Source organism: Galleria mellonella, unplaced genomic scaffold, assembly GCF_026898425.1.
Source record: "Galleria mellonella isolate WM207_F2 unplaced genomic scaffold, CSIRO_AGI_GalMel_v1 utg312, whole genome shotgun sequence".
NCBI classification, from domain to species: domain Eukaryota; kingdom Metazoa; phylum Arthropoda; class Insecta; order Lepidoptera; family Pyralidae; genus Galleria; species Galleria mellonella.
In genome coordinates, this window is record NW_026442074.1 from 4,437,437 (window position 1) to 4,463,689 (window position 26,253).

The 26,253-nt window shown below is 34.2% G+C and overlaps 2 protein-coding genes and 1 long non-coding RNA gene across 3 annotated transcripts; all 3 read left to right on the top strand.

Annotated features, from left to right (window-relative positions):
* Positions 1 to 282: 282 nt before the first annotated feature.
* Positions 283 to 4,739, top strand: LOC113515070 (uncharacterized). Its single transcript, XM_026899206.3, has 2 exons — positions 283 to 443; positions 921 to 4,739. Exons 1-2 carry the CDS (start codon positions 422 to 424, stop codon positions 3,575 to 3,577), a joined length of 2,679 nt encoding a protein of 892 aa, XP_026755007.2. The 5' UTR covers positions 283 to 421; the 3' UTR covers positions 3,578 to 4,739.
* Positions 4,740 to 17,912: 13,173 nt separating this feature from the next.
* On the top strand, positions 17,913 to 19,308 carry LOC113515088 (uncharacterized). The gene is made up of 3 exons (XR_003402198.3): positions 17,913 to 18,012; positions 18,568 to 18,599; positions 18,799 to 19,308. It is a non-coding gene; the product is annotated as an uncharacterized LOC113515088 (long non-coding RNA).
* Positions 19,309 to 22,648: 3,340 nt separating this feature from the next.
* On the top strand, positions 22,649 to 25,328 carry LOC113515086 (2-(3-amino-3-carboxypropyl)histidine synthase subunit 1). The gene is made up of 2 exons (XM_026899226.3): positions 22,649 to 23,027; positions 23,109 to 25,328. The coding sequence occupies exons 1-2, from the start codon at positions 22,787 to 22,789 to the stop codon at positions 24,131 to 24,133; spliced, it is 1,266 nt and encodes a 421-aa protein (XP_026755027.1). The 5' UTR covers positions 22,649 to 22,786; the 3' UTR covers positions 24,134 to 25,328.
* Positions 25,329 to 26,253: the final 925 nt, after the last annotated feature.

The window sequence follows — 26,253 nt, forward strand, 5'->3', positions numbered from 1 at the left end:
TCTCTAATCACAAAAAGGAAATTCAAATTTAGCGCTTTTTTTATTCCAATCTTTCCATAATGGAATACCGCGTCCTTCCCCCTCCGTATTCCCACCTATTCCTACCATTTTTAAGTAAAGGTACTTTATGATGCACAGTCATTCTTATATAGTTTCATATTATTTTGAATATATAATTTAACAAATAAACATTGAAATTATTAATTCTGCATTAAGTTTTTAATATTAAGATATGATTAACAAACATTTAAAAGATATAAAGATAATTATCTTGTTTAAAATTTGAAATCGTGTCCGTTCGTAAATGAATTTCGGAACGAGACAAACTAAAAACCTTTTAAATGACAGCTTGATTTGGTTTGGTTTCCGCTACTGTACTATTGTGCTATTTTTCGGTTTTTGATACGAAATTCGCGAGGAAATGTCGATTTCAACAGCTACAGGTACACATTTAATCTTAATACACGTTTATTTATATAAATCTGACTTGGAAAAGTAGTGTTAACTATCAAACCTGATAGATTAGGGTTTTCGGAGAAATGCCATGGAATCCCATATGGCGGTCCACACACCACATAATATAACGACGCTATTCGATGAAGTGGATTATAATTCTCATATGATCAATTCATAAATTAGTAGTTTGATGTTAAATTATAGGTTAAACCCACTGTTGTATTATGTTTAGGTTACTTTGATTATCCAGTTTTTTCTGGATAGTCTGGCGTCCCTTCGAGTTGAGAACACTGATCTCTTACGAGTGAAGTTTATACCTAGTTACTGCTTTGTTGCAATGTATCTCAGTCACATAATTGTGCCCAGATAAACTTCTGTAAAAACTGAGTTTATTTGTATATTTTATTTTTTACTCATTATTTATCAACTTATTTTTTTAGAACATTACTTTGTTTACTTCACAGACGAGCGCACAGAAGGTGATGATGACACATCACAAGGAAGTCAGCCAAAAGATGAGAGTAGTGAGTCAGAGAATGAAATAGAAAATGAAAATGAACCCCAGAGCCAAAATGGGGGTTCCCCAAGCCCAGAAGTACATGAAATTACTAGTGATGATGAAGATGATTGTGTTGTGTCCAATGAAGATGAATCATCTAATTCTAGTACTGATACCAATGGGAGTTCAGAGGAATCACAACATAGTAATAAACAAATGGAAAAGGTAAAAAATGAAGAACAGCTTGAAAATGGTGAAGAAGAGAGTGACATTGAGGAAGTTTCGATGGAGGATCCTTTAAATCAAAGTCAAAGTAAGAACAAACCAATAGTAGTGAGTGACACCAAAAGCTTGGTAGACCTAGCTTCAAAACAACAAAAATCAAATGGTGATCAAAATAAGGAGCCAACTGTTGTAATTATTGACACAAACACGATACTTTCCGGAAAGTCCACAATGCCTTCTACAATACAAACTAAAACATCTACCAGTGCATTAGACGCTCACAACTTGTGTCAAAGCATTGCTGCCCGTGGCACTACAATAACTCCAGTAAGCTGCAAAACTACAGCTTCTACTCAGCAGAGCAATGCACCTACGCCCCAACCAAACATCTTACCATCTTTAACAGATGACATGTTTGTTGTTGAAGCACCTTCTTTTATAGTTCCCTATGTATATGAAAAGCCATCTGTAAAGCCCTTCAGGGAATTTGTTGATAAATTAGGGAAAGAACTTGAGGAAATTAAAATTAAGGAAGAACAAGAAAAGTTAGAAAAGGATAAAATGGAAAAAGAGAGAAAGGAAAAAGAAAGACAAGAGAGAATTTCAAGAGGTGAAGATGTTGAAAAAGAGCTTGCGAGTGAAGACATGTTAGATGAAAAGAAAAAGTCTGAGGATGAGGCATTGAAGGAAAAGAGAGCTGAGAAAAGACGACGGAGACGCCTAAATGATGAGGATGATGCATCATGGGATGGCGAGTCTAGTTCTGAGTCAGATGAAGATGGTGCAAGTGATGATGATATGGTTGTTATTAAAGACAAAGATGATACTACTATTGATGAGTTCAAGGACTCTATGAATTTATTTCCTAAGAGTGTATCTGGAAAATCTGATAGTTATTTTGATTGTTCTTTAGGTCAATTTTTTATTAATATTGGGTTGAATTTGGTACAAGAATTTGTTCAGAGTGATCTCTTGAAGCAACAGAATCGTAAATTGTACAAAGAAAAGAAATCTGGTCGTAGCACAAAAGCCACAGAGTTGGCTATTGCTTCTTTAACACAGAATTATGAGTTCAGTAAGAAGACAAATGCTCCTTATTCTTTACAAATGAAAAAATGTGAGTTTTGTAGTTTTAAAACTGAGTCAATGTTGGTTATGAGCCACCACTTGGAAGCACCTCACATGCGAAATAATATTTACAAATGTAATACATGTGCATTTGAAATTCGTAGCCCTCACGACATCTTGTTTCATATGGAAGCTGAGCACAATATTAGAGGCAGATTGGAAAGGGCACCAGCATACCAACAATGTGCTAATTGTCACTTTGAAGACAATAGCAAAACTAAATTAGCAAGACATCTTATTGCATGTGCTAAGAAATTTAAACCAGAATTTAACTTGGGGCCCCCATTAGAATGGGAACCTCCAGCAAAAATACCAAAGCTTTCAAGAGCTCGGAACAATATGATGAGCCCCTATCAGTCGAACTTTAATCGATCTCAGATAAATCTGAATAATATGGGTCGGCCACCATTGAATGTGCCCAATGTAATACCAGGTATGGCCATACTAGGCCGGCCACGTGGTCGCCCACCCATGGCAACACCACGACCTACAGCTGTGTCTGGTGTTCCCATCATACGTAGTGGTCTTATGATCATGCATAATAATCCACCAGCTGGTACAACTATTTCCAATTATCCTATCATCCAAAATAATCAAGGTAATAATAATACATCTGCCACACCCAAGATATCTATAACCCCCCTGCCCCGTGCACCCCAACCCTCATCTTCACAGACTCCACAAAATTCTAAGGCTGCCTTTGTTATTTGTGAAATATGTGATGGGTATATAAAGGATTTAGAGCAGCTGAGAAATCACATGCAATGGATACATAAAGTTAAAATTCATCCCAAAATGATTTACAACAGACCTCCATTAAATTGTCAGAAATGTCAGTTCCGGTTCTTCACTGATCAAGGACTTGAGAGGCATCTTTTGGGCTCTCATGGTTTAGTGACAAGCTCTATGCAGGAAGCGGCGAATAAAGGTAAAGACGCCGGTAGATGCCCAGTATGTGGCAGAGTGTATCAATGGAAGCTACTCAACCATGTGTCCAGAGACCACAACATGACACTGAAGCCAGCACATCTCTCGTACAAGTGTACAGTGTGCACTGCTACATTTGGAATGTACAAACAGTTTGAGAACCATGTATATTCTGCACATAGCGTGGTTGCGAAACGTGTTATGGATAAGACTAAAACTAGTATTCCGCCAAAGGCGACCGATGCCGAGCCCTTGCTCAAGCCATTAAAAATCAGTGATGAAATTACAATCATACCGCAGCCAGCTAAATCCAACGTGACGATCACTGCGAAAGGTAAATAACGTTAATATTGAGGGAGTGTGCGACGCTCAGGCGATAAGCGCGCGCATGACACCGGCCAGCCTGCTTTACGAAGGAATGCACTTCGGTAAATCGAGCAGTATTGTGTAAATAAAGCTAACTTGTAACACTTATTTAAGATATCGATGTTGAAAGGAGGAGATATAGTGACAATGTAGTAATTGTGGATGTTATTTTTAATAAAAACAAATTACAGTATAGCTTAAGTTGTAAATTCAATGTATAAATTACATAGATATCCAACAAATTGTGTATTTTGTGAGAATTCCATTGTAGGTTTCCCCCACTTTGTATCGTGCTCGCCTCGCAGCTTGCGCACTGAATTTTGTTTGAACGTCACAAAAGTATTGAAGTTAATGATCTGTAATCTGTGTCTTCACTGTATATTAGTAAGCGTACAAGTGATGTGTGCTGTGAATGCGCAAGTTGCACCTTTATTTTCCTAATACTTGTTAGACTTATTTATTTGCAAAATTGCTAATAATTATTAAAATAATTATATATTGCCTAACTTTTTTAATTTAAATCATATAGTTAATAACCTGTGTTTTTAAATAATTGTAACATATAATTTAGGTAGTATCTTTCCATTTGTGTATGTATAATAAATCAACTATGATTATCATAGATTAGTAAAGTAAGATATTAAGTTAAAACTTAGGATATAATCTTAATTATTATTAAATTATCTCAAATGGAATATATTGTCCTTTAAATTATCCCATAGAATATGGACAGTGTTTTCAAGCAACTTTTAAAAAAGGAGGTTCTCAATTCAGTTGTATTTTTTATTTTATTTTTTTAATATTTATTACCTCAGAAATTTGTAAACTGATTTGGAAAAATATTTTTTTATCTGAAAGAATACACTATCAGATTAGTTCCATAAAAATTTCATCAAATACGGTTCAGTAGTTTGAATTTTAAATTGACTGGTTTTGCTGCAATTGAGGTCAGTTTTTTTTTGTACAACAGAATCTATTATTAGTAAACATGTAAAACTGACATCAATCTTAATTCTATCTGATCTCGGGTCAACAGACTAATGTTGATTTGGTAAAGATTTACTAAATTGTTAATGTACTTATAGAACTGAATATAATGTATTTTTTTTATTTAATAAAAAATACCATTGTAACGATTTTTATTTTGTTTTATTGATAAACGTGCTTTTATCATTATATAATCAATAACTTTGTTTGAAAAGTGGTAAAAATGATCGTATATAATATTTAAATATTGTTTACACTTTTCACCAGAATCTGGCATACATAATTCATTTAATTGTGCTATGCTACGAACATAAAACAAAACCGAATGTCATATATTTACTTATATCGTCATATATATGTCAACATATTTACTTATTAATAATAAGTTATACAGATTACAAATAACAGTCAATTAGTTGAGTCACATATTTAAGCTTTAAAATTATTAATATATTCATTAATTAAGTAAAAACATTTTCCTATTAGCCACCTTTTTAGTTTCTTTATCATGCATAATTACCCGCATGATTACCCCTGTTTCTCTTATTCTTTATTTTATAACCACCATCTAGGCTGTGGCACCAGAGTGAAATTATAGAGTACTATATCTCAAGTTCACAAGGGTTGACAAAACATTCGTCTCTATTGTTGCAAGCATGTCCTCATGGGTTGCGGTGTTATTTACAATCAGGCAAATTTAATGCTTGACTAACATTCTGTATTGTATTATTACATAGTATTCTTGTATAATAGTAAAAAAACTATATACAGCTTACTATTTTATCTGGTGTGATCCCGACATAGAATAGGCCAATCTTTCCTTTCCCGTGGGTGTCGTAAGAGGCAACTAAGGGAGGGCGAGGGATCGGCAGTAAAGTCCCTCTCAAAACGTCTCCAAATCCTAATTGCGATTGTCAATCCGCCTGCCAATCGTGACAACTACTGGCAAAACCCCCAAGGGGAGGCTTATGTTCGGCAGTGAATAGTTAAAGGCTGATAAAATGATGATGATTGTATCTGGTATCTATTTATATAAACTTTTATATATATTTAAAAAAAAATTAACAAATATTCTATGATCTACATTATACTTCACCAAAGCTTAACTGTAGAACTTAATGAAAATGTGAACAAGCTAATGAATTGCACGAGGTAGAAACTTTGCGTAAAATATATCAAGAAACCCGTACCAAAATTAAAAATCCGTTGCAAGGTTTAAAATAAGTATGTGGAGAAACAGACGCGATTGCGACCTTGTTTTAAAGGCGTCACATACGATGAAAATCCATCTTAATGTATCAGATACGTAAGAATCTTTTCACTCTCTAAGTATCGCGCGTACATTTGTGTTTTAATTCTATACTTATATCCAACCATCAGAAGATGAGGTGATATAAAACCATCTAGGCTACTTATCTCCGACAGTACAATTGTCTCCGGTTACCGCTATCTCCGCACCCACCCCCGCCCGCACCGATATCATTACAGGCTATACGAGCTAATGACAACAGGTCTTCTTAACATCTTAGAGTAGACGGTTAGGTAGGGACCTCAGGATGAACCCCACTATCCCGGCTTCAACTCCGGAGGCAGCTACCAACAGGTCACTGGGTTCAAATTCGTTTAACGGGGTGGCATCTTTGTTTATTATTGATGTTGTGGTATAGGGGTCCTTTTGTATTTCATTTAGTACATTTTTTATTTATAATATATATTCTTTTTTTGTATTATTCTCTCTCTATCTTATCCCCAATAAACATATATAAGATGGTGTTAGTAATAAATATTGTGTTTAGAGACTGCCACAAGTAGTGTGACGGCCCTTTCCTTATTTAGGCGACATACACAGTGGGGACGGAAAAAGAGGGAAAGAGACAGGACAATGGGAAAATAGGAATAGTCGTATCTGGACGAGTCGTATCGCTCTTAGCCCGTGCTTAGGAGATCCCTAGGCTTGGGACAGCCGTCCAATGGATACGAGCTGCAACTTGCAGTGCAAAGTGAGACGCTGTGACGCAAAGCGCCGGGGGGAAAGGAATTGTCAGTTGGAGACTGAGAATTCCATTGCTAGCAATATACCCAACCAGGTCGACCTCCTCGCGGTTCTCCCTAGAAATTATCATGGTTAATTCGTAATGAATTCATCATGATGGGCTAACCGGCCTGTTTTCATTCTCATCTATTACCCTTCACTGGTGCTCCGCCAGCGTATCCCGTTAGCGCAGGCGGGGTTACCATACCATTTTCACTCATAAAAAAAGACGAAAAGCGCCAAACGCCCCCTGTAGAAGAATTCCGGATGAAATAAAAACAATTGCCGGAAACGGCAAAACACAGTAAGTTCGTTAATTTTTCGTTATATAAGGAATGAATATAAGTGTTGAAAATAAAAATTACATGAAACTTTTTATAATGGTTTTATTTAAAGTGGATGTTTTTGAAGAGTATAAATTTTTTAAATGAATTTCACTAAAAAAATTACATTCTTAAATACGGTTATATTTAAAAAAAAACTAGCTATTTTCTACGGCTTCGTCCACGTTTATTGGTATATAAAATAACTAATGTATTAATTTATATTTTAGATATAACTACATTTATTCAAATCCGTTAAGCTATTTAAGCATGATTGAATGACAAACATACTGCAACGAATACTGCATGAATGAGTATAAACATATGCTGTGATAGGTATGTGATTTTGTAAAAAGGATAGTTATTAAAATTCTTTGCTTTTCGATATAAATGTCGTTTTCATTGACTTCAAAATTTAAAAAGTGGGCATAGATTTTAATATTTATATAACTTGTCTTATGGCAACCCTTAGATAGTTGTCCGCAAATCAAAAGATCTTTCCTTCTAGTTATTCTATGTCATTGCGTAATTAGGGTTACCTTAATGTACATTTATTACCCAGTAAAAGGGAGTAATTATACTGCATGGTAACATTGAAAAATAAAACGATATAAAATTCTTACAAATATAATATATTAAATAAAAAGGTAAACAGTGCATAATAATTTGTATTAATGCTTGTGTTACTGATTGTTTTGATTTGTATTTGAATATAGATATAAAATACATCTCAGTGTCAAAATATTTTAAAATGACGACAATTTTAATTACGCGTGTATATAAATTTGTAAACAATACGTATTTATGTATTTTTATATCAGAAAAAATAATTCCCAATTCAAATTTAAAAAATCGACTTCAATTGGAAAATTTTATTTTAATTTACTTGTAACACTGAAAAAATAGCGCGTGTCTTTTGAATGATGTCTAATTTTGTTTAGGGACCAACCAAGATTTCGAAATAGGACCAACCACCTTTAAAAAAAATCAGTGTAAAGTAAGCTGTTTTTTAACACTTTATGTTCTATCAATATAATCTAAACTCAAAACTAGGTATTTTCTCTTAGTTATGCAGTTCAATACTATATACGTTTCCATGTTGTCTTAGTGTTGTCATTCTCAATGCCTTGCACAATTGTCAATACAATAATAATCAATGATCAATTAATCGATTGTCGTAATCATACAGAATAATTATGTTTGTTTGTAATATAATCAGCTTATTGACATTCCTTGATGACGATACTACTGATTAAATCGACCGTATATATGTAAAGTTTTCGCAATTAATTGTCTTATGTTGTTGGTTGAAAATAATTAAAAGCGGTATTTCGCAACACTTCAAAGTCTCAAAGGCATAAAACTATTGTTACTCTCTAGCCTTAAATGCTGATATTTTTTTTTACACCACTGAAGTAGCAAACAAGCATACGGCCCACTTGATGGTAAGTGGTTATCGTAGCCTATGAACACCTGCAATACCAGAAATAGTACGCGTGCGTTGCCGACCCTGAAGAAACCTCTTTACCTCCCTTTTGAAGAACTCCATGCTGTAGTTTCTTGGGAAAATCTCGACACGGAGCTCATTCCACAACCTGAGTATTCGTGGGAGAAAACATCTCTGAAATCGCACACTACGCGACCATTAAGACTGTAGGACATGAGGATGAACTCCCTGTCGATGGCGAGCCGTACGATATATATTATATTTTTGATTTTGGAAAATGAACTCTGTATCGTCACATATAAACAGAAATAAAAACGTTGATATTAGGAAGGATCAATTCTTAATAATCAATTAAGTATCATATTATTGAATATTAAGATATCTAATACTGTTTATATATGTATTGTATTGTATGTAATTTATGCATGTAAAATTTTTGTAAGTAATAGATACTATATATAGGGTGTCCTAGAAATCGACGTCAAGCAGAGATTGAATAACAAGCTAAGTTACAATATATTTATCAGAAAAAGTAAACAAAATCTAAGTTACATATTTTAAAGGTTACACAATTTAATATATATATATATATATATATATATATATATATATATATATATATATATATATATATATATATATATATATATATATATATATATATTGTTTTGTAATTCCAATTACTTCTTCTTTTAACTTTTAGCCTAAAATTTAAGTCAACTGCTCCCTCTTAAAAATAAATACCACTTTTTGGCCTACCATCATCATCTTCCTTCCCTTATCCAATTATTATTTGGGGGCGGCGTAATATGTCTTTTTTTCTTTCATTCTTCTCGTATCCATATTACAAAAAGAGTTAGCTTATAGTTTGATGACCGGCCACCTGTCTATCCTTAACCTTCTTTGGGATTTCATTTGTTGGTTGCATTTGTTGTTTGGGATTGCATTTGTTGGTTGTTTCCGCCACTTACAGTGTGGAGGAAAGGATTGACGAAAAAGGAAGGGAATAAGAGGAATAAGGAACTCACATCGGAAAAGAAAGGGGGACACTGCAGTTGCGAAAAGGACTCGAACACTGTAGCGGCTCGGGAAGCTGGGATCGTATACCCGTATGAATACTTAGACCAGTTTTAACTAAACATACTAAAAAAACATGCACTAGGCGAGTTTGAACATGCCACAGCCAAACTAGCCTGATTTTAATACATTAGATTTTTTTACTGGGGAGCGATACAAAAAGAGGCTTATTTAAAGCCAATTGAAAGTTAAGCTGATCTGCATTAACAGTTGTGTTTACATAGCTGTGTTTCGGTTTGAAGGATGGATATGGCAGTGAATTTATAGAGCACAGAGGAATAACATCTGAGTCCTCAGAAATGGCAACGCATGGGGGGTATCATGGGTGAAACAGTATACTCTATTATGTCCATGTTACTTCTCATGTCTATAGGCGACGGTTACTGTTGGCGACAGACCTCCTTTCATACAAGTTTACCTTTTTAGATTTATATTTTTATATTATGAATATGTCTTTTGATACTTATTTTGTTTTTCTATTTGAGTGACATATTATTGTTGTTATATTGTTAGATTGTGATTGTCTTAAGAAAATATACTGGTAAGCCTCTCTTAATATTATTTTATTATTGGCGCTGCCCTCCTCTCCTACCAGGCGCTCCTTAGATTGGTGCTCTGCACCGGGGCGTGCCATGTTGGCGACAGACCTCTTTTTATATAATTTACCTTTTTAGCATTATATTTTTATATTATGAATATGTCTTTTTGATACTTATTTTGTTTTTCTTTTTGATTGACATATTATTGTTGTTATATTGTATGAAGTGTGTACGTCTAAGAAAATATATTGGTAAGCCTCTCTTAATATTATTTATTATTGTCGCTGCCCTCCTCTCCTACCAGCGCCGTTTTCATTGGTCCTTCTCCCGGTAAAATTATTAGATATATATTTTAAAAAAAATTCGAAATTATAAACATTTTTTCAAATGGTTCTCACAAGAGGTATGGCAGCGGCACAAAGCGCCCTAGCGGATTTATTCGTTCCTCCCTCAGAGGTATCCGCCGGTGTTTCTCATAATATTAATATTCCTAGTTCGCGTCATAGTCCACATCGCTCATCGACCTCTATTCAAACGCAACGACTTGCCGCGAAAGCATTACATGCACGTCGCTTAGCCGAATTAGAGGCCAATCTTGACCGCGCCGCAACTGAGCGGGAACGCGCTGCAGTTGAGCGGGAACGCGCTGCAGCTGAGCGGGAACGCGCTGCAGCTCAGCGGGAGCGTATTGTAGCGACTCTAGAACTAGAGGCTGAATTAGCGGCTATTGATGAGGCCGCCAGTATATACTCACAATCGTCTAAAAACTCTAGAGTAGAAAAATGGGTGACCTACACTAACAATTCTTTGTCTGAGAGACAGATCAACTCGGTGCTGGCTACAGAACGCGAGCCCGTGGTCTCGCCTGGCGTTTGCGCCACCGGTATGGCTGGTGTCGCAGCGCGCGAGCACGTGCCCCCTTTCGCGCCTGTTCAGTCGGCATTGGAAGCGCATACGGTACTAAAATTGGCCGGGCGCGCGCATGATTACTCGCCCGGCACCGCCGGCGTATCAGCCGCGGTGCGCGAGTGTGCGCTTGTTACCGCGCCGGCCCTAACTACCCTTAAATCTTTAAATGTCCACGGCATGACATTCTCTCAGCACTGCGGCTATGGAGAAGCCTTCAACGAAGTCCGCGAACTCCACTTCAAGTTGCCGATGCCGCCTATTCATAACTCCTATACACGTACACATACTATAGGTACTCAAAACGAATTATTTAATTGTACTCAAAATAAAGATGAGCGCACAGTTTCTAACACTGCTCAAAACCAATCCAGTGATTTCTTGAAGTTGGCTGAGCTTACTGATGCCGCTCGTGGGAACAACGGAAACCCTAATTCAGGTAATATAGTTAGCCTACCTATGTTTTCCGGTCCGCCGCCTTCCCGTTGGCTATTATTATTATTCAAATCATTTTTAAATTCCAAACATTTGTCCATGGCGACGGAAAGCATAGGTCTGTCGAGCTCTCTCTCTGCTCTCCATGGAGCCGCTCGTGACACTGTTATTTCTCTTCTGGCTTTATCACAAGACCCAGAAGAGATCATGGCGGCTCTGCAAGAGCAGTTTGGACAGTCTGACCTTCTGATACGTCAACTAGTATCACAAGCGAAAGGCATGCCCAAGCTGCTTGCATCTGATGGTGGTAAGGAACTACACCAGTTAGCTTGTGCGGTACACAATTGTGTCCACACCATAAATATATTAGGTTCTGTGAAGTTCCTCGCCTCCCCAGAGTTGTTCAAATACGTCAACGATGGCGTATGTTATACTACCATCCCCCCAAAAGGTAAGGTAGTGTCATCTATCGTAGCTACTGACCTATTCAAAATTTCTGCTGTAAACGATAGATGGCATTGGGTTAAAAATAATATTTATTTTAGTGGAAATTTTTATCATGAGTTGCCTCGTAGCCGACCTAATTTTATCCAATGCCTTTTGAGGCCACCAAGTCACCTCTATGACTGTGGCACACGTAGACAGTTGGAGCTACAGACGGCTCACATGGCTACTCGATTTACAATTTTTATCCTGGAAACGCATCATTGAATGTTTTTTGATGTAGATGTCATTGGCACTACAAGCCAACGACACTAACATCTCCGGTGGTTGCGAATCCTAATCATTTCTATCGATGAATTCTGTTGATTAGGACAACTGTTCGTGCACATTATTGCCAAGAATTTTCATTTTTTATTAGAAAAGCCTCCAAATTAAAAAATTATAAAGCGCCGCCTCCGAGGTTTTTTTCCAAAATTTTGTCTCCTCTTTTAAATAAAGAAATTTCGGAGGCTGAAAGGCACCTTTTTACAGCAGGTCTTTTCTCAACCAATCAAGAAGACTTAAAAACCTAATCTTGATGTTGGGAGAAGACGATTCTATCCATTTGAATGGAAGAATTTGTATAATTTTATTGTAAATGTTTATTATTTTGTTAATGTTTAATATTGTATAATTTTAGAACCTTCCATGCAGTCAACTTCCTGCGCGGAAGATATTACATAATAGTGGTGTTCTAACACCAGCAATGCTATTCACTAAAAATCTACCGCAACGCTGCGCCCGCCGACGAGCTCTAGGCTGATCAGCCTTGCGAACGACCGTGACTACAGCGCTGCGGTAATTGGTATTCACTAACGTGTCAAACCTCATCGACGAACTGTAGGCTGTGATAACTCGAGGCTGTGCGCACGGACGAGATAGGGCTTGCAACAAAAACCGTAAAATGAAAACGATAACTGTAGAAATATAATATTTTATTGACAAATGGAATGTTTTATTCAGTTTAGAATGTTATTTAAATAAATATTATATAAAATAAACATAAATTTATACATCAAACATTTGATTTTGTTTTTTAAAGTTAAGATTTGTTTGAATACCCTTGCTTCCATTGCCGTAAAATAAACAAATAACACTTATACGTAGGTACGTAGAGAGTATTATATTCCTTGTACTTAACATTCCAGAGGCGCACTTTTTGTATTTGTTTATTCTCTTTTAAAAATAATTAATAAAATTAACGTAACTTTACCAACGTTTTATAAGTTTGGATGTATCTATCAAATACGTAAGTAAAATGTGCTTTTTATTCACTTGTATTGTTTTTAAGGTTATATTTTTAGTAACTAAAATAAATGCATATCTCGTAACATGCCATGAAATGAGGTCCCTTCGCAAAGTAGTCGGAGATGCTGATGGATTATATAAAGAATCAGACATGGCTTGTGACAGGACATACACGAACAGAAAAAAGGATTAATTATATTTTTGTGGAGTATCTCAAATAAATAACTAATTTATAATTTTAGAATTATGTGTCTAATTGGTCTTATTGTTATTTTTAGGTCCACGCCGTCATTTGACTGACAGTATCCCGATGACACTTATCTCCTTCACAATAGCAGCCTTAACTAGAAAGAGAGTAGTCTCACAAAGATTTGTTGCCACTGAAGAGCACCGAGTAAATATTATATATATATATATATATATATATATATATATATATATATATATATATATATATATATATATAACAAGATATTATATATATATTATGAAAATATAAATTATGTCATTTAATAGTCATTAGTAATTTTGAAATATAAGTTTCATCTTATATAATTTTCAAATAAAAACACAATTACAATAAAATTTTATAATTATAAACTTGTTTCAATTTCAAATAAATAATTTTTAATGAATATTTTTTTTAATTTCTTACTCCATACGAGGTCTGTCCGGAAAGTTCGTATAAAAGTGTTCTGGAATGCGAGAAAGAGGAGTGGGGAGGCCAGGTAAGCGCAGGACCCCTTCCTTATGTCCCTAACAATGCTTCAGTTCTGGTCTGACCGCCGTGCGGTGCGAACTGGCTTGTCACGCCATCTGTGAAGTTACCTCTTAACGAAACCCCGTCGGCATGGAGCCCGCTTCCGTTGAAGAGCAGCGCGTCGTAATCAAGTTTCTCTCGAAACTCGGCAAGAATGGCCGTGAAATTTTTGCCGATCTCAGAACAGTTTATGGGGATGATGCTGTGAAGGAACCAACCGTCCACAAGTGGCTAAAAAGATTCAGAGAGGGCCGAGAAAGCATCAAGAATTCGTCCCTCCAGGCCAGACAGTTGATGGAAAATTCTACGTCGATGTGCTCAGACGCCTCAAAGCTCGTGTGGCACGAGTTCGTCCAGAATTGGCGCGAGAGGGGCGTTGGATTCTTCACCACGACAATGCCCCTGCCCACACCTCTCTTGTTGTCCGTGAGTTTTTGAGTAAAAATTCCATTACGGTGACCGAACACCCCCCTATTCGCCGGATTTGGCCCCGTGTGACTTCTTCTTGGTCCCAAAAACCAAATTGGTACTTCGGGGGCGGCATTTGGGGGACATAAATGAGATAAAAAAAGCTACGACGGGGCAGCTGAGAAACCTACAACCAGAGGACTTTCAAGGAGCCTTCTCACAGTGGAAACGGCGTTGGCACAAGTGCATTATGTCACAGGGGGAGTACTTTGAAGGGGATAAAATTGATTTACCTGAATAATTGTAAAATAAAATTTTTAAAAAACTTTTATACGTACTTTCCGGACAAACCTCGTACTAGTTATAATATGAATTAATTATAATAATTTTAAATTAAAATATACATTTACAACATAATATAATATTAATTTTAATTCACAGGTAGACAAAAATGTAACAATAAAAAAGTATTTGAAAATAGTTTTAAGATATAAGTACAAAAAGTATAGCTAGCTTATTTTCAGACTACAAAATTTTCTTTTGTGCTTCTTCATTTTGTATAGATGATGTAACTGCATCATATTATCAGCATATCACAAACAATACAGCAATACACTACTATTATTGTGGCTGTCCAAGGGTTTGTGTCATGCTACTAAATGAGTTTCAAAATCACCTGAAAAAAAACAAGTAATGTTAATTATTTTTAATTAGCCACATAGCCAATCCTGAATTTATGTGTGTCATGTTTTTTAAAACTATGATTTTGAAACAATTTTTTATAATAGTTTCAACCTGAATGCTAAATTTAGTGGTCTAATTTAACAAAAATTAATTGACATGAATTAATAATTTACTACATGTTTAACTAAGTTGGTTTCTTTCTAACATATTAGACATAGTTATTTTTATACAAAACCAGAGGCCACTAAGCTTATGGATCACCTAATGGGAAACGGTTACCATGATCCATGAATATTTGTAACACCAGAAGTATTATTATGCATACTAGAATACTTGTTACACACCATTATTAACTAGCTAGTTGTTCCCTACACAAACATCTGCTGACACAATTAAGCTTGTCTCAATAAAATAAACAACTGCACACAATCACTGCAAAGTATTCTTTTTCCTGCTTTAAATTTATTTATGTACCTAATACCATCAATTAATAAAATTTAAGTTACAAACCTTTAGCTTTAACAACTCTCTGGAACAGGCATACATGGTGACAATTCTTTTTCTAACATATTGATTAATTCTTCAGAAAGTCGGTAATGATGAATATAATCCACATCACATAAAGTTGTTGATTGTCGGCATTTCTTACAATCATTTTCTATTTTAGCTTCTTTCAACAAATGGGTCATTACACATAAACGGGCAGCAATCGTTTTTAAACACAAATTGATAATTTCAATACAATTAATAATCACAGAATTCAAGAAACAAATAAATATATTAGATGAATACTATGCAAACAGCGTAGAAAACAAAGCTTTTGAGTTTGACATAAGAAATCGAGGCTGTAGGCTAGGCTGTCGGCGAAGGCGAGGCTGATTTTTGTTAGTGAATACCAAATACTATGGCAAAATGTCAAATCGCACAGCCATGAGTAGTTCCCGTTTATGCCGCTCGTCTTTGAGCTCGTCTTTGGGCGCTAGTGTCGCGTCTTAAGAATTAGTGAATACCATTTCAATATTTCATCGCTGCGTCAAGGCTGATGTCTAGGCTGTTTGCTTAGAGAATAGCACTACAGGTCTGTTGCCAAATGTTATAGTTATACCTTCTCGGTGATAAGTTATCGCATCATCGGCGTTATTTTTTACCGGTCTCTATTACTTTGCCCCGGTGGAGGTTACTATTAGATGCAAGCGAGAAAAGCTCTAGGTAGCTGTATTTACATGTCTCACCGCCCGAGCTCTTTACCTGGAAATCGTGAAAAGCCTTTCTGTGGATGCTGCCGACATGAATCTTAGAAGATTTATCGCCCGTCGAAGATTATTTACAAAACGGTTAACGGTTTTTGTCGGTGCAGCGAACCAACTTGCCAAGGTCATTGTTTTTACAGTCAACAACAAGATTGATGAATGATGACTGAGTCCAACAGCACTATCAATGAGTGGCTCCTGGGGACGTCTTTTCAGATTTATCAAGGATACTGTTTCCATAACTTTGCTACAGAAAGCACCAACGGAAGAAGTACACCCAATTCTACTACTAGAAGCAGAGGTGCTAATAAATCCACGTCCAGTCCCAGCAGATTTTGAGAAGCCGCCAGCTCTCACAGTGTTTCATTTGCTGTTGGATACTCCGTCGACTGAAGCTGTTCGCCCTATACCGACACAGATTTGTACCGTCACCACAACAACAAGATGGAAGTCCGATTGATATGGTGATATTGCTTTTGTCGCCTCCTTAGATTGGTGCTCTGCACCGGGGCGTGCCATGTTGGCGACAGACCTCTTTTTATATAATTTACCTTTTTAGCATTATATTTTTATATTATGAATATGTCTTTTTGATACTTATTTTGTTTTTGCTTTTTGAGTGACATATTATTATTGTTATATTGTAAGAAGTGTGTACGTCTAAGAAAATATATTGGTAAGCCTCTCTTAATATTATTTATTATTGTCGCTGCCCTCCTCTTCTACCAGCGCCGTTTTCAGTTACCACTTTCCATCAGGTGGGCCATCAGCTTGTTTATTATTCTAAGTTGTATAAAAAAAAAGCCACGACAAAGATTAACGGAAGCAGCTAAATTAGTTAAAAACGGAAAATTCGTTCGTCAGATAAACCGATCATTTTTAAAAAGATGTCGAGCTTGCATTGCAGCTGAAAAAAAGTAGATTGAATATCTGTTGTAATCCATATAATTGATATTAAATAATTGTTTTGCATTTAATAAATCTAATCTAATACAATCTAAGTATTCAATTTACTAATGTTTAATTAAAAAGCGTCATTATCTGCCTCGCTCATATTTTCTAAAACGATAATGCGCGTCTTATTCCAACTGGAATTTTAAAAGTTACGGCGTTAAGGGAAGCCAAGGGTAAATTAGAATCATTTTTAAGTAAGTAAGAATAATATGTTCGAAACTGGTTTTAATTATATATATACTTAATAAACACACTTAGGACATTTTTTTTTCAGTATAGCTAGTCAAAATTAGGTTAAGTATCCATTTTGAATCTTTGGATGAGTAAAAAGTGACATTTACTTCCAACCTGGAGTAGTTGACTTTAAATTTTTGGCTAAAGTTTAAAGATGAAGTAATTAGAATTACAAAACAAAAAAAAAATGTTAAAAGATTACATATCTGTAGTCAGAGGAGTGAAAAGACCGTCACAAGGTGTAACTATTATGACTCAGCCTGTTACCCGATTCTGGGATAATTGATAATAATAATAATAATTAATAATAATGTTCATTTATTTTAAATTATATGTATAAATGTTATCTATATGTATATGTGTTATCTATTAAACTATTTATAATATTCATAAATTTATTTAGTTCAATGCACCGCAATTTATATTTATTGTAACAGTTGGCTGCTAGAGAATGCCAGTAAGTCCACCCTGTATTTTAATGTGCGCAAAAGAATAAATTAATTAAACTTTAATCACATTGTGTTAATAAAATTATCGATTAATAAATCGATTCATATCATTATTAGGCAACACTACTTTTACCGCCAGCGAACTCGAACTCGAGCGACATGTGTTACTTTACGTTTTATTCCTTTGATATTGAGGTAATTTTTAACTTATCATTTGTAAAGAAAGTCTAATAATAATAATAATTCTGAAATTAATTATTTTAAATCCAAATGTATTTATCGCTAATTATTTTCATCAATATCTACTTAATGTAAAGCATAATTTTGTTGTCTTTATAGGTTACTATTAATGTTAATTTATTGCTTTTATTCCATGTGTTTTTCACGTGTTACACCAAAGTTCTTTGTATTTGTGTAAGCTGAAATGAATACGATAATTACATATCTATTATTACTTAGATAAGATACCTTTTCTTCGATTTGCTATTTACTTTTGTGATAAGCTTTAAAATTACAAGTGGTAAGATAAGGATGTTTGGTTAGGTCAGTTAATATCGTATCTGTAAATTATCGATTTACGTCCTCCTTATCCACTTTTTGCATAATTGTTATGATGACAAAAAACACGAGCCGAAATGTGTTATTATGATTAACACATGATATTAAATGATAGGGCTGAAAAAAGAAAATGATATAAAATTATTAGTCATTCAAAACGGTGTCTAAAATATGATATCTTTTTTTTTGCAGGGAATAACTGATCTGTGATGCTGTATAATAAGGTGATATACACAATTAATAATTCCTTGTTATTAATTCTTTATAATAAATTTAACTTTATGATGAGATTTTATACGAGCCGAATATGTGTTATTTTGATAACAACATGATACTAAATGATAGGCCTGATTTATTTATTGTAAGATATAAATAGTTTAATTTTTGTATTTATTATAATAAGTATTTCTTTTGCTTTTTCAGTTTTCATGGGGAACAAAAATAGGATGATAACTGTAATTTGTGAGTAAGACAGATCACAGTATTTTATTAAAGTGAACCTGTGGACTGGAATATTAAATGATTCACAGTGAAATATTGTTCTAACAGCACAGTATGCCGTCTCAGTTAGAGAATATGTTGATGAGGAATACCCGGGCAGATGGATGGGATGGTCTAGTACAATCTTATGGTCGGACTGACCATAAGATTGTACTACTTTCCCCAACTTAAATCCATTAGATTTTTTTACTGGGGGACCATGAAGAAAAAGTTTGTTTAAAGCCAATTGAAAGTTTAGCTGAGCTATGGTAAAGATGAATGGAAGCAGTTGAATTGGTTAACGGAAGATTCTCTTGTCAGACAACCCGATCTTTTTTAAGAAGCGGAGCTTACATTGCAGTTGAAGGAATGCAGATTGAACACTGTATTATATTTCAAATAATTGATGTTAAACAATTGTTGTGTATTTAATAAAGATGTTTAATTTAATAATTTAATAGCATCATTATTTGTCTCACTCACACTTCCTAAAGTGTGTCTGTTTGTTTCACTCCAATTAGAGTTTAATAAGTCCAATTAAAACTTACGACATTAAGGAAAGCCACGGGAACATTAGAATCATTTGTAAGGAAGTATGAAAAATTTGCACAGAAGTGGTTTTTACTGGAAAAAAAAAAATGTCTGCAATATAAGAAATAAATTAGTAATTGTCGACCATTTTTAAATCCTTATTAAATGTGCCGAGTTTTGAAGTTACTTTCCAAAGTTGTCTAATTTTTTTTTTATAACTGCATGCGGCAACCTGATGGTAAGTGACTACCGCGGCCCTTGAGGACTGAGGTGGCAGGTGTGCTGTCGGCCTTTTAAAAAGGAATATCCTCTTAGAGGTTATGATGTATCAGTTCTGAAATACTGCTACTGGAAGTCACTTCCAAAGTATGATTGTGCGTGGAAGAGTGCTATAAAAAACGCCACTTGTCCAGATGGTTGGGATGAAACTTTAGTTTGTGATGGTTGTACGGTGGTGAAAATTTTAATTTTTTCAATATAGACACTTAAAGAGGAACTAAGTAATCATTTTTTGGTTGCAGTTTACTAAATTTTAGGCCAGAGTTTAAAGAAGTATTGGGGATTACAAAACAAAAAACAAATATTATAAAAGTACATATCTATAGAAACTAATGAAAAGACCGTCACATGTGAAGATTTTCTCGATCTTTTTAAATGACTAATTTTAAAAAAACTTAATTTTTTTTGATAACTATTATGACTTAACCTGTTACTTAATTTCGACTTGACGACGACTTCTGGGACAATCTGTATATGATGGTAATAACACATAAAATCATTATACGAGTATAAACCATTGAAACTATCTTTTTTAATTTATAATTTCTTTTGTTTGGTCTTATCTGGTTTGAGTAGTTTATTTCCAACAAGAAATACAATAGTTGCACAATCGGGGGGAAAGGGATTGTTAGTAATGGAGACTAAAATTCTCATTGCTAACAATATACCCAACCAGGTCGACCTCCTCGTGGTTCCCTCTGGAAACTATCATGGTTAATTTCTGATAAATTCATCATGATGGGCTAACTGGCCTGTTTTCATTATCATCTATCACCCTTCACTGGTGCTCCGCCGGCGTATCCCGTTAGCGCGGGCGGGGATACCATACTATTTTCGCCCATAAAAAAAAAAATAGTTGCACAATCATATCAAAATTGCAATTAGGACTAAAACCCATAGGCATTCTAGTAAGTGACGAATGAAAGATGATTTCATCCAACTGAGATGTGAATATTGAGGTGGTTGTATGGAGAGATTTTTTTACATGTTTTTTTTAATAATGGATGATAATGGAACAGTAATCCCCCCTGCGCTAACGGTATATCTATATTAGACTTTGTAGATTATTGTTTTGTCATAAAATATCTTGATAAACGAAGAGAACGCTACTATTTTTTTTTATTCTGTCGATGAACGACTTGATTTAGATTTCCAATAGAGCCGAAGGCTAGTTAATTAATTAGCATGTAAATAGACAAATAGGTCAGCCGAGCCATGACTCCACGACACTGATCGTGTTACAAATTCGTAGAATCGATCTTCATTTACAAAATAATCAAATTACACATTTTAATAAATCCGTACAAGATAGCGGTGACTCGGATCATGGACATAGGTAGAGAAGCTGTGGCCGTTGTTGTGCACGCTTCTGTAGAGTTCCCGGTTTGGGGACAGGATACTGGCTTCTACCATGCTGCCCAATGTATCAATATCTAAGGGTCGCGTTGAACCATCAGGCTGGGGACAAAGATAATATTAATCGTTTCAAGCATCCGTAATAAATTATTAAAATAATTATTAGATAATAATTTTCATATTATCTTTCTATTTTGTATCTTTTACATACAGAAATCGAACCCCTTTTAAATAAATAATACTAATGCAAATCGGGTCAGAAATATAGGAGAAATACAATAAATATATATGCATGTATAAGTAGACCTAAAGTATATAGGTTTTGATTCCCTTTGTGAATGTAAAATAAGCGGTCTATCATTACGTATACACATACATACATCACAAATTTATTATTTAGTTATATTATATTCCAGCCAAATAAAATTATGTATTAATTATCAGACGGCTATCCAATAGAAAGTGGTAATCATATTACTATACAGACAACACTATATTTGTAATTCAAGCTTTTGCGCATTGAGTAGATAGATTTTATATTCATATTTAAGAGATAATTTACTATTACAATTTTTCAAGGGTGAAGGTATTCCATATCTTAGATGCCTTGTAATGAAACTACCCCTCATGCTTGCTGTCCTATGTTTCGTAGTCCCCCTTGGAAACCATCGTGTTGAATTCCAAATGTATATTTATCACAATTAACTAACTGATCCTGAGCCTTTTCATTCTTACCTATCAGTGCTCATTAATGTCTCGCCAGTATATACCGTAAGCACAGGCGAAATTACCACTCCATTCTTAATCATTAAGAAATGTGGACTTAACTCCCGTAAAATAAAAAATTTCATGTGTGAAATATGAAAATAAAATATTTTAAAAATCTGTAGCTACATTTTTTGAAGATCCTCATATTATTGAGCACGGAGAAAGTCTCAGAAGGGAGTTTATTCCCAATCGACATGAGTGAGGAAGAAACGATCGAGATACATACACAGTAATCGTATAGTTTATATTTGTGAAAATGTCAATTAATTTGGCTCGTGGATATCTATACAGACTTTAGATAACTATAAGTATAAAAAGTATGTGTTTAAAAAAAGTATTTTAACTAATGTCAATATAATATCAGTTGTTTAATATCCATTTTACAAATTGTGCTTAGTTTGGACGTTCGTGACAAATTTAAAATGTGGTCGAGTAGTTTTATTTGTACTATGATGATATAAATTATTATATTCTGGGTTTAAAAACTTTTCCTTCTTTGTTGTTTTTTAAACAGTGATTTATTGTTGTATTTAATTAGGACTGTATGGAAATCGTCTACGGAGGTTATTAGAGCACACTATGTTGTATTGACAATAATAGCTGACAGTGACAACTGACACTATCAGGTATCATTATGCTGAAAATATCCTTTCCATTATACGATGAAAATGTTTCATAGTTTTGTAAGTAATAAAGAAAAAAAGAAATTATCGTATAGAATAAAATAAAAAAAATCCAGAATATATCTTTTTTCAATTCCTAAATATAAATATAATTTATTGCTTTTTTTTTAATAGACAAATAATTTATTATAACAATTCAAAGCTTTAACCTAAATTTGCAAACTTACACACGTAACGGAATGTTATTTATTGCAAAAGTCACGTAGGCCAGACTTGAATACTGCGCGCGTGTTGATTGTTTTTTAAAAATAACCTGCGGAATTATTTAGAAACTACATTTTTTACTTCGTAATGTATGTTTTGTGAATAAACAAATGGAAGACTTTGCTTTAAATCCAGGCGTAGTTGTAGTTCGCGCAAAACCCGAAGGACAAAGGAAAACTTTCAAGCCCAATATACGTCCAGTAAATAAAATTCCTGATGAGTTGTTGAATGATCCATTATTGAATAGAGCTTGTGAATCATTACCACAAAACTATAATTTTGAAGTACACAAAACAATATGGAGAATAAGATCTTTGAATGCGAAAAGAGTGGCGTTACAAATGCCAGAGGGTAAGGGAACAGTTTTCATAGTTTAAAAGTATTTTTTCTTTTGTTCTGTATTTAACGATAGATTTTTAATTTTAATTTCAGGTCTTACAATGTTTGCAACAACGTTATGCGACATTATAGAGGTTTTTACGGATGCAGACACAGTGATAATGGGCGACGTTACGTATGGAGCATGCTGCATAGATGATTACACTGCGCTTGCACTTGGCGTCGATCTGCTCGTACACTATGGGCACTCCTGCCTGATACCCATAGATCAAACAAGTGATGTGAAGGTGCTCTATATTTTTGTTGATATCAAAATAGATCCTTCTCACTTTGTGCAAACAATCAATCTAAACTTCCCTAAAAGAACACATTTAGCATTAGTTAGTACAATACAGTTTGTCACAACTCTACATTCTGTTGCTAAAAATCTTCGAAGTGAAGATTACATAGTAACAGTCCCACAGTGCAAACCATTATCACCAGGGGAAATTTTAGGTTGTACTGCACCCAAATTAAATTCTGATGTTATAATATATTTAGGAGATGGCAGATTTCATTTAGAGTCCATCATGATAGCTAATCCAAAAATTCCTGCATATAAGTATGACCCATATGAGAAGAAGTTCACATCAGAATTGTATGAACATGAATTAATGCAAATGAATAGACAAAATCAAATCAAAACAGCAGAGGGTTCAGGTAGCTTCGGACTTATATTAGGCACCCTTGGTAGACAAGGCAGCACTAAAGTACTAGTTAACTTGGAGAAACAAATAAAAAATTCTAATAAGAAATATGTTAAAATTTTGCTGTCAGAAATTTTTCCCAGTAAGTTATCTTTGTTTAAATTAGATGCTTTTGTTCAAGTTGCTTGTCCTCGATTATCTATTGACTGGGGTACAGCATTTTCTAAACCACTGCTGACACCATATGAATTTTCTGTTACATTAGGTAATAGTAAATGGCTTATGGGGGATGGTACTTATCCCATGGATTTTTATTCAAATGACAGTCTTGGGCCCTGGACTCCTAATTATAAACCTGTTCTCTGTTCGGGTACAGATAAAAAATGTGATAATTGTTGTGGAGGCAAAGAAAAAGATGGTTTAAGTAAATAATTTTTTTGAAAATTCTAACAACTAACTTAAGTATATTGTATAAATATTGCAAATCTCAGTAACAATTGTATTTATAAACATTATTTTTAAATAAAAAATTGACTGATTTTATGATAATTTGACATATTATTTTGTTATTATAAAGATAAGGAAATAATGTTTTTATATTTGACCCAAAATTGTTAAAAAAGTCCTCTCAGTATAAGTATTTAGCTTATTATGTTCAATATATAAGTACCTAACCATTGTTAACAGTCTATTTAATTAAATATTTGTATCTTATTAGAGCCCCATGGGGAAAGACAGCAGCTGCCTCATGTGGTTGGGTAAATGCTTGTGAATTCAAAAACTTGGATGGGAATGTTTCTGTAAAGTTCTGTATCACACATGACACAAGAAATGTACCACCATTTCTTGTGTCTCATCTGTAATAATTTATTCTATGAGAGTCATGTGCGTATTTAATGGAAAATTTAAGTCAGTTAACATACTTAAAGTATAAAAAGAGTGATGTTAGTCTCTTAGTACCTGTTTATTTGTAACTAAAGTAAGGGCTCTTAGTACAGGGGTTTTCAAAGTGCAAGATGCGCTCTTTATTAGGGGTATAGATGGGGCAAGGGATGAATGGTCCAAATAAACATTAAAATTGGATTCACACCTGCATCTAGGACATGTTATTTAAGCAGGTCTGACTGATTTAATCTGAAGGCGAACTAACTTTGGAAACCTTTGTCTTAAAAGATATAAAATATTAAGAGAGGTTTTAAGTATAGCAACTATTTTAATTATTTTACCAACCTGTGCATCAATACAACAGAATAACAGTACTTGAATAACTGTGGGTTTAGGCGTCCCCTAGTGTATACACACAATGACAGTAAGTAGATCATCTAGCTGGTTCTCAGGAATATCTGGATCATAGGAATTATTTTTTAATGGGATATTTATATATATTTTGTTTATATGTATAAACTCATACAATATGTACAAATTCATACAATTTTTGTAAAAAGTTATTTAATTTATTTATTATCGATCAGGCTGTGTACCTAAGTATGTTATTACACAGTACAATTCATTTTATTTCAATTAAAAATACAACAATCTTGGTAAATTAAATTTTATTGAATGCAGAAAAGCTAGATTGTATTTTATTTAAAATTCAATATTCAAAATAAAATCTAATTTACAACAATTAAGTTAGTTTGATTCTTTCCTTCACTTTTGAATATTCTACCTCTATCACAGATAATTTACAATGTGTGAAATTTAATTCCGAAGTTTCGGGCTCAAATTCCATACATGCGATAAAATTCGGTAATATTTTTTTTGTGCAATTTAGAATGGCAAATAAGCTGACGGCCACCTGATGGGAAGTAGTTAGTCTCCTATAGACATGAACAATATCATGGACATAACAAAATCGGTCCCTTTCATGGAGAGTGGTGTTTTATTTGTTATTTATAAATGTAAACTACTTTTAAAGTCAATACAATTGAAATTTCATTAGTATTTTTAATTTTTTGTATCGTTTGACTCTAAAATTTCGAAATAAATTTAGTTGTAGTTAGGTGGGCTGAACTACTTTTATATTTGAACAGTTATTAGTCCATCTGATTTAATTAAAATTTCTTGTTTTATTTACTTATATTTTTAGATTAATCATTCAAATAATATAAAAGATAATTATACTAATATATCATAAAAAAGGTTGCCATATATAGTGTTAGCGTCAGGGGCGTTCTTCTCTAGAAATCTGTCCGATTCTAGAATAAGGGCATACGAGTATGCGACCCCGGCCTCCGGTCATTGGGGAGGCAGACGATACTATAATATTGACAGTGCTTCGTTTTTAGGCATTTATTTACAGAACTTAGTAAAATTAAAAATATAGTTGAATTTCGCGGCTTCTGCTGTTTGGATCAGTACATAGGGTGCTAAGTTAGGATATTACCTACCTCTGTACCAAACTTTAGTTAAATCCATTCAGTAGTTTTTGCGTGAAAGAGTAACAAATACTTATTCATCCAGACGTCCATCGTTACAAATTTCCGCATTTATTATACTAATAGGATTTTATTTGTATTTGACAACTTCCTTCGATTTACTGCCCTTGAAAA